Source organism: Mytilus galloprovincialis, chromosome 7 (assembly GCF_965363235.1).
Source record: "Mytilus galloprovincialis chromosome 7, xbMytGall1.hap1.1, whole genome shotgun sequence".
In the NCBI taxonomy this organism is placed as follows: domain Eukaryota; kingdom Metazoa; phylum Mollusca; class Bivalvia; order Mytilida; family Mytilidae; genus Mytilus; species Mytilus galloprovincialis.
The window spans coordinates 66,927,933-66,945,222 of record NC_134844.1 but is presented as its reverse complement, the minus strand read 5'-3'; the positions used below and the strand labels follow the sequence as shown (position 1 = coordinate 66,945,222).

Sequence of the window (17,290 nt, the reverse complement as noted above, 5' to 3'; positions counted from 1 at the left end):
TAATAAAAAAGTCACTGATCTTTAATTCTGCTAGTCGATGAATCATGACTTATTGGGAGCTGTCAACAAGCACCAAATCTAAAGAAACTTCTGACACGAGCAAAATTCAGTACACAGAACGAAGGTGGCAGAAATACAAAAATGGGGGGATCCCAGATGTGGAACATGCTAAATGCTAGAAGTAAAACTCTGAAATCAGGCACAGCAATTACACCGAAAAATATTATTTATTGTGCAACCTGTCCCACTTGTAATCAAAACTACATACAGGTCAAACCATTTGATAGAGGAAGAGTTCACAAACAGCTGTCCCTTCAATTAGAAACTCTCCATGTTCTGAACACTTTGACCAATGTGGAAAGGAAAATTTAAACTATATTCCTTTCAGGTCAGGTGAGCGTTTCTTATCACTTGGCGTCCGTCGTCCATTGTCGTGCTGCCCCTGAATTGGAAATTTTAGCGAAATTTTGCCGTTTTTGCCGTTATTATCTTCAATATTATTATGGAAATAGATAAACTGTAAACAGCAATAATGTTCAGCAAAGTAGGATCTACAAAAAAGTCAACATGACCAAAATGGTCAGTTGACCCCTTAATGAGTTATTGCCCTTTATAGTCAATTTTTGTCAATTTTTTTTTTACAAAAATCTTCTCTGAAACTACTAAGACAAATTTAACCAAACTTGTCCTCAATTATCATTAGGGTATCTAGTTTAAAAAATGTGTTAAATGATGCCATCCGGCGAACCAAGATGGCCAACATGGCAAAAAATTGTAACTAGGGTAAAATGCAGTTTTTTGCTAAAATCTCAGAAACCAAAGCATTTTAAGCAAATCTTAAGCAGTTAAATTTGTTTTGTTAGGTCTAGGTCTATCTGCCCTGAAATTTCTGTAACAAACATGCAAAATGTTGTTGGGTTGCTGCCCCTGAATTGGTAATTTTAAGGAAATGTTGCAGCTTTTGGTTATTATCTTGAATATTATTATAAATAGAGATAAACTGTAAACAGCAATAATGTAGAGCTAAATTAGACCTACAAATAAGTCAACATTATGAAAATGGTCAATCGACCCCCTTAAGGAGTTATTGCCCTTTATAGTCAATTTTTAACAATTTTCATAAATTTTGTAAATCTGTTCTATTTGCTTAAAAGTAATCTGAAACAATTTCTAGACATTTTAGCTTCGATCATCAGGGTAAAAAGCCTTGTGACCTAAATATTGATTAATCAGTAATTCTTTTTTTTAGCTCACCTGTCCCGAATTTTAAGGAAATTTTGCTGTTTTTGGTTATTATCTTGAATATTATTATAGATAGAGATAAACTGTAAACAGGAATAATGTTCAGCAAAGTAAGATTTACTAATAAGTCAACATGACGGAAATGGTCAGTTGACCCCTTTAGGAGTTATTGCCCTTTATAGTCAATTTTTAACCATTTTTCGTAAATCTTAGTAATCTTTTACAAAAATCTTCTCCTCTGAAACTACTGGGCCAAATACTTCCAAACTTTAATTGAATGTTCCTTAGGGTATCTAGTTTGTAAATTGTATCCGAAGTTATGATCTATCAACAAACATGGTCGCCATTGCTAAAAATAGAACATAGGCGTCAAATGCAGTTTTTGGCTTATAACTCAAAAACCAAAGCATTTAGAGCAAATCTGACTGGTGTAATATTGTTTATCAAGTCAAGATCTATCTGCCCTGAAATTTTCAGATGAATCAGACAACCTGTTGTTGGGTTGCTGCCCCTGAATTGATAATTTTAAGGAAATTTTGCTGTTTTTGTTTATTATCTTGAATATAATTATAGATAGAAATAAACTGTAAACAGCAATAATGTTCAGCAAAGTAAGATCTTCAATTAAGTCAATTTGACCAAAATTGTCAATTGACCCCTTAAGGAGTTATTGCCCTTTAAAGACTTTTTCACAATTTGTTCATCATGTTGACTTACTTTAAAAAATCTTCTCCTTTGAAACTGCTGTATCAATTTCAGCCAAACTTAGGCTAAATGAGTTTCAGAGTATCTAGTATAAATTTTATATTTTATTTCCTTGTATGTCAAGAAACATAGCTCCTATGGCTAAAATAGAACATAGGAGAAAATGATTATTTTTTTTGGCTTTTGAAGAAAATAGGACGATCCAAAAAACATTTAAATAAATTGAAAAGCCAAAATAATCATTGATGAGAGATTTAACCAAAAGAATTAAGGTGAGCGATTCAGGCTCTTGAGAGCCTCTTGTTTTCATTAATAAAAAAATTCTACAGATGATTAAGTATATATAACTTATATTTATTTCAAGCAAACTATAAGAATGTTTATAAAATTTAAAAAAATCACAGAATCTTAATATAAAAAAATTTGCATTATTTGTTAAACATGTTAAAGGGACAGTATGGACTCAGTTCATCATTATGATTGGAGCACATGTCATGTGCATGCTGTGTATACTGGTATATTGTATAATAGATTTATTATGTCTTGTCTATCTTAAGTTTGGTTAAACTGCCTACTGGGAAAACATTATTACATGTTTACATTCCCAATTACTACTCTAAGTCAATTATGTGTGAAAAATTTCAATTTCATGGATTTTAATCTCGGTTTTAATCTCCCAGGATGTGAAACATTAGAATTTGTGTATATAAATGAAGAGATATGAAAATTTTATCCTCAGTACTGTAGGTCCGAGTTACTTAATTAAAGACAATAGAAATAAATATCCCCCCCCCCAAAAAAAAAAATGAACATTGAGAAGTTCTCACTCTGATACATATTTCAATGATCAATTTAATCATCTTTTATAAATTAGATGTGAGGACATGCATGGATAGTTTTAAAACTCTTTCTTAACTTGGAAAAAGCACCTGGTTTCCTTAAGAACACAACATTTCAGGGGGAGGATGCAGAGCCTCTATATATTTACTCTTCTCCTGGATACTGATTTGTGAACATGTAAAAATAAGGCAGCTAATGCACTTATGTAACCTCAACAGCGAAAATGACAAATGTATAATTTTATTTACTTTTTTCAATTTCTCATTGATGTGTTGTAAATTTTCTGTTAGAAACTCACACAACTCTCTATCTAAACTAGTGTGACAGTAACACAAGACTGTTTTATCTTAATTTTGCATATTTTTTTTCTAGGTGTACAACTGTGCAAGTATTGAACATCAGCTTGAAATGCAATGTGACCTAAAAGACAGTATAATAATGGACAGATGTAAGTAATGATAAAATAGTCAATGATATGGGAAATGTATGAAATTGTAAGAAAAAGTTGACAGGCATATTGTTTTACACCTGTCCCTCCGTCGGTCAGTTAACTATATATATAGGTCAAAGTACAGCCTTCAGCAATGATCATACTGCATAGTCATATATAAAAAAGGCCCTGAAATTACAGTTGTAAAATAATTCCAAACTAATGACCTTAATATTAATATATACAAATAAAATAACTAAAAACAAATATGCAACACAGCAACAAACAACAACCACTGATTGTCCAGGTTCCTGACTTGGGACAGGCACAGAAGATAGCAGGATTAAACATGTTAGTGGGATCCAAGCCCTAATAAAATCATATTTTAGTTATTCTCCTCAAGAAAATCTAATATAATGTAATTAACATCAACCATTGTCAACACTTTTAAATGTTGTACTTAACTTTATATATAAAGAAGATGTGGTATGATTGTCAATGAGACAACTTTCCACAAGAGACCAAATGACACAGAAATTAAAAACTAAAGGTCACTGTACCCTCTTCAACAATGAGCAAAGCCCATACTGCATAGTCAGCTATAAAAGGCCCCAAAATGACAAATGTAAAACAAGAAAACTAACGGCCTAATTTATGTACAAAAAATGAAGAAAAAAAAATATGTAACACTTCAACAATTGACAACCACTGCATTACAGGCTCCTGACTTGGAACAGGCACATACATTACATTGTACCTTAATATATTTATTCGCATATTGGTATACAATCTATTGTATGTTTTTTTCTTTTTTTCTTTAAAAAGTTATATGCAAGTGGGGGCATAATCTGTGTCCCATGGACCCAATCATGACATTTATTTATTCAGAGAATTTTGAAAGGAATAAATAATGAATATTTTTCATAATTTTTTTTCATCTTTTAGAAAAGTCGTCTCCTGAAACAACTGAGACAAACCTACCTAAATTTGGCCACACTCATCATTAGGGTATGTATATATAGTTTTAAATGTGTTTGATGACCCTGCCAACCTACATGGCAGACATGGCTAAAAATAGAAAATAGGAGGAAAATGCAGTGTTTACTTATATCTCTGAAACTAAAGCAAAAGTATAACAGTTGCATTATTTCATGCATCAATTGTAAATGAGAATATCAGGTTAACGATAAAGGCCCATTGGAGCCTCAACTTTCTATAGCCATTATTGTTATAGCTGGTCAGTGGTCATAAACCTATGAAAATAAGTAAATTATTTAACCTCAGAGCTCTACCAATGGATTCTTATCCAGTGTATTTGATCATGTTGATGAATAAATTTTATTACAACTCGTTAACAGGGCAAGATATGGAAATTTATTTTTCTTCTGGTTTTATAATATTAAGAAAAAACAAAGAAAAATGATATTTTGATAAACATTAAACATGTTGTTGTGGTTTTGTGCTCTCTTGAACCATCAGATTATTACTGTACTGCAATAAAAAAAAACATTAAAGAATATCAGGGATTTACGGAAACTTGAAGTAATTGAAAACTTGTTCAAATCCCAAACTGCACTTTAACTTTACTTTGTATCAACCATTAAGTGTTGTGAAATGTTTACACAATGCTTGTTAATACCAAACACTGATCAAGTCACTTTCGTCATTCTCATATTATCATGAATATATATGTTACTTTTTTAATAGGAAAAAGGATATATATTAGAGATATATTTACAAGCAGGGACATCTGTGTCCCATGGACACATTCTTGTTTTATTTATTACATATTTTAGTGTATTAAAGTAATTATACTGCTTCCACCTTTCAATATTCTAACAAAGCTCTATCTCATTAATGGATAAATAAATGATACTAGTCATGACCTCAACAGATAATTTTTTTTCAGGTTCTCTGGTCGTAAGAACCTGTTGACCACACACATGAAGATTTTCATTGATCCTGCTTTCAGCTAAATATCAGAAAAATTAAGAACAAAGGAAAATATGCTGAAACTGTACAGTCACCGGTCAGGATTATTTTAGAAGTGAAATTATAATACAATTATTTTACTGGTTAATTCCTTTGATTTTTAATTTTAAACAACACACAGAGGCTTTGCATTGTTGTTTTACAAGAGAGACACCAAAAGATGCGGTCAACATTTATCATTTTTATCAAAATACGCCCTGGACAAACCATGGGTACACTTAGCTTGAAATATGGTGCTTTCATACCAAAATTGCCTGGAAGTAAAAGAAATAAAGAACCATTCATGTCAGCAATCAGTGGATAAGATGAAAGAATGCAGAATAAGGTACTGTAATATTCAGTCTTAATAAGAGTCCTGCTTCTCTATATATACATATGCTTTTTGTTATGCCCTGTCGTAGCGGAGGTAGCATTAAGTTTTATCCTTGTATGTTTGTACATAATATTAGATATAAGAAGATGTGGTATGACTTCTAATGAGACAACTCTCCATCCAAGTCACAATTTGTAAAAGAAAAACAATTATAGGTCAAAGTACAGTCTTTAACACAGAGCCTTGGATCACATCAAACAGTAAGCTATTATTAATTTAAGGACCCAAAACATTACTATTGTGAAACCAGCTGTCAAACATGAAAACCAACCGTCTAATCTATATAAAAAAAGAGAAAAGACAAACACTTATAGTGCATGATTTTCTCACTGTGTTGAAGACCCATTGGTGGACTTCGGTTGTTGTCTGCACTTTGGTCAGGTTGTTGACATATTTCCCCCAATTCCATTCTCAATTTTATGAAGAAGTTATTGAACTTTATTCTTGAAAAAGAGACGGAGGTATCATGTTCACATGGCACATCTGTTTATTTGTTTTAGTTCACTATAAACTTAAGTTTGCTTAACCAAATGTACTGAAACTTAAACACAATGCTTATTACCACAAAAATCAGATCAAGTACTCATTTGGGTACTGTGTGTCACTTTTACCATTCTTGATTTATGACCCTTTAAAATGTTATATGCAAGCAGGGGCATAATCTGTGTCCCAAGGACCCATTCATCATTTATTTATTCAGAAAACTCTAAAAGGAATAAATATTCCATAATGTTCATACAGATAAAACATATTGTTTTAAGGATTTTAATCTGTTTATTAAGTCACATGCAAACTCAATATTGCTCCCCTTTTAAATCTCGATCAGTGTTTGTAAAAAGAAAAAAGTAACATAAAAGAATGCAGGTTGCCAGGAACATTCAAATTGGAGAAAGGGAAAAGAACACAACTCTACGCTAAATAATTTTGAAAACTTATTGGCTATACTATCTTTATTTATAAAAATGTCAAAAACATTATGTACATTATGATCATGTTGATTGTGTGAAACGTCACACAAGGCAATCAAAATGGTCAGGGGGGGAGGGGAAAGAAGTTTTATTATAAATGTCAAATGGTTATAGTCTCAACCTATCAACATAATCAAAATTGTTGATTTCACAGTTAATATTTACTTTTAGCATGTTCAGCAGAATAGAACATTTTTTGTTATATTTTATTAAATGTTAATTTACTTTGCTCTTATAGGCAGGAGTAAAAGGAAGAGAAAGCTAGGCATCAGTAAAGAAACAGATCAATTTATAATATGTAATAATTCCATCTGAATATAACAAACATTGCACATGCTATGAAGATTTATTCACATGTATACTATGATTTGTAGTTATATTTTATTGTATGTATTTGTAATATTAAAAGTACATGTATTTTACTTTAGAACAGTATTTTAATTTTTATATTTTGCTGTGGAGAATACCAAAGAAATTTAGAAAAAAACATAATTAAAGATAGTTTCTTCCATGTTTTCTGTGAAAAAAAAAAATGTGCAAATTAGGAAAATTAAATGAGGCTACATTATTGAATATTTTTGAGTTTGAGGTTTTTTTTCATTTCTATTTTAAAATTTCATTGACATTTGAAATAATGAGTTGAAACTAGTTTTTATCAATTATTTTGTTTTCAAGATGTACAACAGTAGAGAAGGTTAAGGTTTTGTGTACAATAGTTTACTATGATGTAATGGTCAAATAAACTTGAAACTTTGTACTTTCAAGTGTTCATTTAAGTCAGTGTTTTTTAAACAATTACAAATAAGTTACTGAACATGGAAATCTGATTGTGGAAGCAGAGTATAATGTGTTATGGACACATATATATATATCTCAATCCCATAGAGCATCGCCCTCCTCACCAGCCTCTCAGTTATGGCATATTGACTTTGAAAATTTCCTTTGTTTACACTGAAATATTTGTGATAAGTCCAGTTTAAGGAGAACCACTAAAAGTAGGTCAGGGATAATTTATATGCAGTTGAATAAGCTTTTGGACAATGCATGTGCTTAGGGATTTTAATAATCCTGAACGCTAAATCATGGTTTTATAACTTACAATCTTTTGCAGTTTTCTGTTTATATGTTAAAGTTTATGCTTAGGCCAGTTTCATATCGACCACTTATAAATAGGATTTAGAGGATGCATAGGCCCCCTTTTTGTGGGACAAATTTGGTTGATATTATATTTAGGGAATTACTGAAGCATGACAAAAGGGATGCAGTATAGAGTAACCTTATTATTTCTAAGAAATTACTTTTTTTTTTAAAAGAAATGAAAAGTATGGTTATAAACATATTTTTTTAAGAATTAAAATTTAACAAATGTTGGAAACAAATTTTTGTAAAAACTTTTTTTTAATGTATCAAAATTATGTGTTGTAAAATCTGAATGATTTTTTTTTTTCTGGATTTTCCCCAATATGTTTAAAAAACCAAAATGCATAATTTTTTCTTGTAGATTTTATTTCGGGATTTTTCCCGAAATGGGTAAAAAAAATCTATGTAACAAGTGTGTGTCTGATATTAGATTTATATTTTCGGGATTTTTCCCGAAATGTGAAAAGAAATTATTAGTCATGAGGTCTAGCATATACATTTGAATTTTCGGGATAAATCCCGAAATATTTGAAGACATCTGTGTTATACATGTTGTACTTAGTTTATTTTTTGTCGGGATATTTCCCGAAATGCGTTTTAGATCTGTTTGTTAAAATGCTCTGCCAACATATATGTAATAAATAATAATGTTGAGAATGATTTCGGGACATTTCCCGAATAATTTGTTGTCACATACATCTTTACTACAAAAATTTAGAAACTTTCATATATTTTGGGAAATTTCCCGAACAACAAATGTAAATTTTATCAATTATAAGAATAAAAACATGGAATGTTGTAAAAAATGTGTGTTTCTTTATGAAATCTTCATTCAATTTATGGTAAACATTGAAAAAGATTATAAAAAGGAATAAAATGGATTTTACTCTTTTAAAATAGAGTCTGTTAATATTTGACGAATAAAATTATTATGTAGTTAAACAAAAAAAGAAATAGTATATCTGATAATACCAATAAATTTGTTCATGTAACGTTTCACTTAAAGGACGTAACAGGTAAATTACTATCGGCACCGCTTTGTCAGAAATATCGACACATCTACGATGCACATTCGGATATTACAGCATATACAGTGGCACAAATTTGATACAGGCCAGTTTATAAAAAGCCTCTTCATATATTAAAGTAAGAGGCCACCAATTAACAAATTAAAAGGCCATTAAAATACAAACCCGCCATTAAAGTACAAACCAGCCATTAAGGAAGAAATGGTCCATCGATTGAGATAATACCGGCAATTAAATGCTTTAAAAGGTGTACCATTCATTGTTAGTTGTTCCGACCGTGCAAGGGCTGTATAGCCAGTCAAGGTAGTTAAACACTTCCATTTGTTGTTAGTTGTTCATGCCAAATTTAATTGTTTTTTGTAATGCCAACTATCTATTCGTTTTAATTGCCATTTAAATGCAGTACTGGCCATTAAACATCCAGAATAATTGAAGGTGATATCAATTATCGTTATATTTAATGCACATTAGAATTTTGAAAACAGAATGCATGCCCATTAACCGGAATTAAATATAACTTAATGACTATTATATTTAGTTTCCGTGGTAAAATGAAACATCCATTATGTGGTTAATTCATGACCATAATATATATGTGAATAAATTAAGGATTCAAAAAGTTGGTTCTTATTCCAAGTTGCATGCCATTATTAAAGGGTTATCATTTTTGTTTCCGAAAAACAAGCATTTTAAAGTAAATTTACCGCATTAAATGTGACCATAATTTAATGTGTATATTTCATGGCTCCTTAACAGTTCGTACATTGCAAATGGATGCATGTTTGATTGTAAGTGCAGTTTACCAGATCTTAGATACAAGTAAAACAATACATTTTATCAGTTTTAAATAATACATTGATGAGAAAATTGTTGATTGAGTAAAGACCAGTGACAAGTATTTGTATTTACGTTTAGTCGATTCGGGAAGACATTTTCAAATGAATTATGTGTTTGCCAGTGATTATGTTTTGTGTCTTGATAAGGGGTTTATAAATTTACATACTGTATGTTTGTGATATAACAAAGCAATATATAAAGTTAAGATAATTGTAAAATTAAGTAATGAACTTTATTAATAATTGTTATAAATATAAAAAAAACATTTCTTCTTTCAATTTACATGGTAAAACTCATGTTTTAAATATCTAGATGTGTGTACACTTACCCACACAAGGCTCACATTCACTACCGACTGCATTTAGACAAAACATGATTTAAACTACATGTACTCTTTTAGTTTTATCAATGTGAACATAATTGTGTTTAGTTTACGTGTAAATTAAATGATAAATGTTACTCAAACGATTCGTTTTTTTCACATATTTTCTTAAATGTATTAGGGAATTGCACTACATATCTTTACTAAAAAGAATTAAACGTATATTTTTTTTTACTTTAGGGTAAGCCTATTAAATATTTACGAAATAGAAAACTGAGGTACAAAATCTGTAAATGATAAAATTGACCAAATGCGGTTCATGTGTACCATTGTCGTCGTATATCATATTGCTCAGAAACTGTTATCTTTGGCTGTCAAGAATTGGTTACATTTGTTCCTGAATACGGTTAATCAAGAACTACAAGTATATATTGATAAGATGACAATACGAATGGTAAAAATCAAAGCTGATAAAAAGGTATAAATACTTTGATTCAGTCATGGACAAGCAATTTTGCTGGTGTGTTCTTGTTTTGTTCAATATGACAAAGCGATTCTCGGTGTGATACAGTCGTTAATCTGTACACACTCATTTATGCTTATATGCTGGTTTTGGAAATACAACAAAATGAAAAAAAAAATTAAAAAAAAACAGAAATTGTTGTAGATTTTGGGATACAGGATACATCTTAAACTCAAATATTGATGTTTTCTACTAAACATGTTAAACAGGACTTTTATCAATATCGCAAAAAATAATATTGCATTTCAGTTTAAAATAAAAACAATCGCAATAATAAAGCATTCATTAGTTTACAAAATATGTATATGTATGACACTTCCTTTAAAGTTATTAAGATAATCGTTTAAAAATGAAAACTGTATACCGCTGCAATACAGAGATGATTTTTCCTAAAATAAAATAAATACAAATTACTTAGTCTACATATACTAGTGCAAAATGTATAAAGAATTTTGAATGAAATTAGATAGCTGTTAAGATTACTACACATATAAGGCACTATATTACATCCTCGGAAATAATAGAATTGAAATAAGTCAAATTTCAATAAAGTTGAATGTGTTTTTAATACTTTAACGACCAGGTTTTACTATAAAAAAAGTGTACATTAACTTTCTTGAATACAAAAATCCATAACATAATACAGGGTAGTGTAGCATTACTGTGCATATAGTTTGAATGTATTTTTCATCTTCTAAGAAGGAATGTTTAAGTAGTCTACACACATGTACTTACAGGGTCATCAAATAAAACAACTTTACAAAACTTTGCGATGTTTTTGATTTTTTTCAGTCTTTTTGGTCATTAAAAAAATATTATTCCCTGGATAAAGTTGTCTAATGTTACATGTATGTTGTATAAAAAAAATGTTATTGTACATCGTATATGGAGTTTCTCCATGAGATAAAAGTTTTTAAGTAGACAAAGAGATGAACCACTTACAGTAAGAACTGAAAATATAACTTTATAAATGTTAGGGGAAGGGAATAAAAACCTGTCCTACAAAATGTTGAACATGTTGAATTTTTTTTTCATTATTCTGGTCTGGAAATTGAACCTGTTTATAAGCAAAACATATATACTGTTCCCTGGTAAACAGCTCACAAATTAATATTTTGTCCTTAGCTGTAAAGTGCATAAATAATTCGATCATTCTACATAGGAAATGAATAAGGTGTCTTAGAAACATTTAAGGTATGAATGAATTTCCACGTGTCCCTTTTTTTATCCAGTATATCAAATATTGGTCCTATAATCCTAATTTCAGATTGACTATAGATAAGAATCAAATGAAAATTGATTGTACGATTTGTACCTGTTCCTACTGAAATAATTCGTCCTGTATACAGCCCGTTATGAAGGGTGGAGATCCTCATTCAGCCTTGACGTTGCCGGAAGTGGTTGAACGACATGTTGACATCTTGCTAGACTGTTAGGCCAATGAATTCCACAAACTTCCTTTCCTTCGAGCTTATTTTAAGACAAGATGATGTATCAACCATGGTAAAATAAACCACTCCTAGTCTTATATAAAATCATGAGTTCTGGAGGAAATTCAACACCATAGTTTTCGGTATTATTCAGACTTCTGAGATTAACGGTAGTATGTAGTATCTGTCTGAATATCATGATATGTTTGGTTACGAATACTGGTTTTAAAACAATGGTAGAGAGAGTGTCGTTGATTTATTGACGGTGCACTGGAGCATTTTTGACAATATCAAATCTCAATTCATGGTGCCATCATATATTAAACACAATACGGTGTCTGCAAGGTCGTTCTATTCGATCACTTGTTTTACTAAGAATGATTTAAAATATTGAGATGTTTTGACATCTGAAATCTCAAAACTCTTCTTGTTCATCTTGGACTTGTTTTTCAAATCAATATTATTTCATTTAATTTGTGTCTGGTAATTGTCAAATTTCTTGGCAGTAATTATTCATGTTTGAAATACTATTGTGGTCTTTAGTGCTTTTAACTATTTTAAATAGTTTTTGATATGTGGATGAATAATGCTGGAATATCACACAAACTCCTCCTAGATTAAAAAAAGTTCACTGTAAACGTTCCTCTGCCAAACCAACACTAGGAGCTGACATGTTTAAGATTTTACCCAAAGGAGACGCGTTAAGGGAAAACATAGCAGATGGACTGAATAGTTTCAGACAGTTTATTGATTTTTACACTTGCAGTACAAAAACGTCTCATATCATTTGTTAGTCAAATTTATTTTACTTTTTTAAATGATTTTATGAGCCAATTATTTCCAATTGTGTTTAGAATTTAAGGGGGCTCGAGGGTACCAAATAATTAGCTAAAATTGAAACATTTTTTATTTCATTACACATTTTATCTATTACACTATTAGTTGTTACGTTTATGATATAGTACACAAATCAACAAAACAAAATCAGTTCGTTTTGGCCACAGATGACTTTTAAAATGTTTATATCACTGAAAGTCCAAAGTATCTGCCTTTAATGAAAATATGTCATTTTGTCCATTAAAATTCAAATATCTGTATGAACTCAACGGTGACCTATATTTTTTCATCATTTTTTTCAAATAAACTGTACTTAGACTAAACTAATGTAAATTTTAAGCGATTGCTGTAATTTTTATTTTTTTATTTAGATATTACTCTTTTTCTCCCATTAATTAAAAAGGAAAAAAAGTACCTTAACGAAAAAACATGCTTCTTTCGAAAGCAGATTGTGAGCTTAAATGAACGGCGACCCCATATTTCTATTTTGTTTTCCAATAGATATAGGATAAAGTTTATTCATAGACAAAAATAGCGAAATCCTATTTTATTTTAATAAGTTTTAAAATAAAAATCAAAATGTGTCAATTGGGACCTAAAATCACAATACGTTATTATGAAAAAGTCATTTGCTAAGCTTAATATTTTGTTTTGATATAAAACATAATTCTTAGTAAAAATCGGTATAAGTTGCAAACATATCCGGATTGGATCCCCAAAGTTAGAAGCAAATGAAAACCACGTAAACTCCTATATGAAAACCATGCCTTTGTGTCCGTGCCCCTGACGATTTGCAACATCGTTTAAGTTTTCATTTGTATTGATCTTAACATAGTAAGATGGATGGGTTCCAGCTGACAGTACTCTAAAAACTCTTGGAAAAAAAATAGTCAGTAAAATTATTTTAATTTATGTCAAGGATTTAGATGATGTATAAGAAAGTGTTAAGTTGTGTTTGATGATTTGGACGATTTGCTAAATATTACATGGTTTTCTGTCGAATTGGCTCTTAAAGAAAGATCTTTATCTAGATTTACCTTGTTAAAAAAAGTACGCTTTACATGCATATACCAGCAATATGCATATTAATATATATCCATCATGCGTTGGTGTCATGAAGTAAATACTGCACTAACAAAATACAAATTATTAATAATGTAGGTCCAAGCATCCGACCGAGTACTGACATAATCAATGAAACTAAACAAGAAACCAGTCCAATATTTTTCACGGATCCTTATAGTTAATGACTGCAATTTTCATGTTAGTACTTTAAAGTCCCTTACTAAGCTTGTGTTGCATACACCAGTAAAACCGTATTTCATGTATAGGCAACCAAATCATAACCAGCATAAACAAAAGTAATGTGCTTATTATAAACACACATATGTTCAAAGTAAACAATCATTTGACAATTATTTTACATTTAGTCGTTAAACCCTCATGTGACCAATAACTTAGAACGTATAGTAGGGAAAACAATCATTGTTTTAAGAATTATTTTTCACCTGGTTTACCGTACTTTTCAAATTTGTTCGTTATCAAAGGAGTAGGGGCTTAATGGCCTAAAATGGTCCCAGATTTACAAGGTAATAAAAATTCAAACAGAGCAGATTTTTCTTCATTGATTATTAGAACATGAGTCAATGTTTTAAAATAATGTTGTTATCTAACAAAAAAAAGGTTCAATAACGTCACAATGGTAGGTGTAAATGACGTCGTGATTGGGTAAATAAGCAAAAATACAGAAATTTGGATGGTTTTTCTAAATTTTGACCACCGCACCATGCTTACACCAATTAAACATTTTAACATTTTGACAAGTTCATACATATCAAACTTCAGCTTTTTTGGTTTGATGGTTTATTTTTTCATTGTTCATAACCAAGCGGAGCAATAAAAAGATAAAATATGTCGTCCAGATTAGACCTATTCATCTGTCAAAGTTTTGTTTATACATTTTTATGCCTATAGGATAACATTTGGTTTATGCATGTAACGTGTATTCCTAATATTATTTCCGTATATCTAGTTAAACTTTAAAAAAAAATCCAAAAGCAATAAACTACATTTTGTAAGGGAGTCAAGAATCAACTTTGAGGACATTGTTTGAATTATGAAATTTTAGATGAACATGCACTATGTTTTTGCTAATTATCAATTCAAAATCTGGTGTTTGAATGGGACAATCTTCTCTCTTTGGTATTAGGGTCGAATCCATGATTTATGTCAGGAAAAAATGGGGAGGACAAAGTCTACCGAATTTAAAATTTTATTTTGCTTAAATTTACATAAATGGCGAGAAACATAAGATTTATTTTAAAAATGAAACTATCTATATTCCAATAGGAGGTGTCTTTGTTGGTAATGAGCATAGAGAACAAGTTCTCTAAAATGTGGTGGTTAGAGAACGGAAACAACAAAAGAACGTCGAAAGATACCAGAGGGACAGTCAAATTCATAAATCGAAAAAAAAAATGACAACGCCATGGGTAAAAATGAAAAAAGACAAACAGACAGTACACATGACACGACAAAAGAAAATAAAGAATAAACAACACGAACCCCACCAAAACTAGGGGTGATCTCAGGTGCTCCGGAAGGGTAAGCAGATCATGCTCCACATGTGGCACCCGTCGTGTAGTTTATGTGATAACATATCCGGTAAAAAGTCTAATTCGGTAGGTCACATTCATGAAAGGGAAGGGGATGGTAGTTTCGACTTAAGGAACATATCCGATATCATTTGTGAAACGGTTATTCCATAACGGTCAACCAACTCGTGATGGCGTCCGTAAAATTTACGAAGTGATGATTTTAACTTTACCATTTGGAACTATAGTAAAGGTAGACTATCCATGTATCCGTATATATATGAATAGTCGACCTTCCCATAATTAGATTAGGTAAAAATCATAACAATCAAAGGGATATGTTGCAAAAATGAAATATTCAAGAGTGAAAAAATCAAATCACTCATCTAAAATTATTCATGTCAAATACATTTTTGGTCTAAACAAACGAATATATCGAAAAATAATTATGTTGTAATTCTATGTAAAAAACACAAGACATTTGAATAAGAATCCCTACAAACGCATAAAAACCATACTCATTTATTCCTAACAAAGTATCTTGTGCTTTATTTTTAGGCATACAGAGAAGAAAAAAAAAGAATCACGAATGAACCAGAAATAGCTTTCCAGGAGTCATTAGGTTCAAGTAAAGCAACAGTAGGTCGTCTTTACATTTGTTTTCAGATAAGTGCATTTGAAATTTAATCTAACATATACAAATGTATATAATGATTATGAAATATAAATTGTTAAGGAACTATGTTTTTAGTGCTTTTATTTTAGCAAATCAACACCAGAAGGTCTGACAGTATAAACTGAAAATATACCAACAAAAATAACACAATTGATAATTGTTGTCACATAATGGGTACAATTTGTATAATAGGTAGATATGTAAAGAAAGAAATAAGTTGTGTAACTGGTTCTTTGGTTTAATATTGTAGTTGTTATTGGTTTTGGTAGGCAGATTATTTTGTGGTAACATACTAAGTTGACAGTTTTGTCTTCAGGGTATACAAACAGGGGGAGGGTAAGCGGTCTGATTCTAAATGTCTTCCGATGTAATGTATTAAGTATACAGCTATTTGTAAGATCCAGGCAGGAGGTAATTCATGTATGTCTCAGAACTGCTTTATTTTTTTTGATATAAAAACAACTAAGATTGAAATAATAGTTGCAAGCTAAAAAAATAAATTTTGTTGAACGGTTGCCATGGAAACATGCAGCCATTTTTTTCAGGAATTTATGATGAAATCAGACATAAAAATTGAAAAATGCTTGCAGCAATTTTATGATTAAGAGAATTGCAAGATAAAAATAATTTCAACACATAACTAAACATTTTTTGAAGTATATATTTTAATATTCAAGTTTTTTTTATACAAGGCCAAAATGTTATTTCAATTTTTTCTTTCTTTCTGAAAATGGCTTAAATAATATAATATAAATCAAGTGAAATGGAAAATGGGCAGATAATTTCATTATAAAAAATGATTGCAGCTTAATGTTTATATATTGAATTATAGAAATCAGAAAAAAAAAAATCTGTTTTTTTTTGGTATTTTTGTGTTACCATGGCAACAAAAAAATGCAGAATTCATAAACATAGACAAAACAGAATGCTTTTTTATTAGCAAAATATTTGCTATTTGTTATATTAATTTACATGATTAAGAAATGATTGTAATATTATTTCTGTCTATGAAGAAATAACATAAAATATTTGGTGCACACTGAATAACGCGCGTAGCGGGTTTTTTAACAGTGTGCACCACATTTGTTATGTTATTTCGAATAGACAGAAAAAAATATTACAGTCATTTCTTATAATTTAATTCTAAATTCCATTTTAAACCGTAGAAAACCATGAAAAAACGTTGATGACGTCACGGTCACATGACTAAATTATGTCTATGGGCTGATAACAAAATAACGTCAGCCAATCAGAAGACGCGTTACATCCAAAATTATATTATTACAATTTATCAGACCTTAAAACCTATAAATGATTGAAAATTAAAACAAATGTATATTAGTTTAAATTAAA

The 17,290-nt window shown here is 30.2% G+C and overlaps 1 protein-coding gene across 1 annotated transcript in view; it reads left to right on the top strand.

The window, feature by feature from the left end:
• LOC143083515 (uncharacterized) overlaps window positions 1–17,290 on the top strand; it is a 344,761-nt gene that overhangs the window by 304,463 nt on the left and 23,008 nt on the right. Inside the window, exon 11 of the mRNA XM_076259769.1 lies at window positions 15,820–15,900. Coding sequence (XP_076115884.1) covers window positions 15,820–15,900 — 81 coding nt within the window. The remainder of the gene's footprint in view (window positions 1–15,819; window positions 15,901–17,290) is intronic.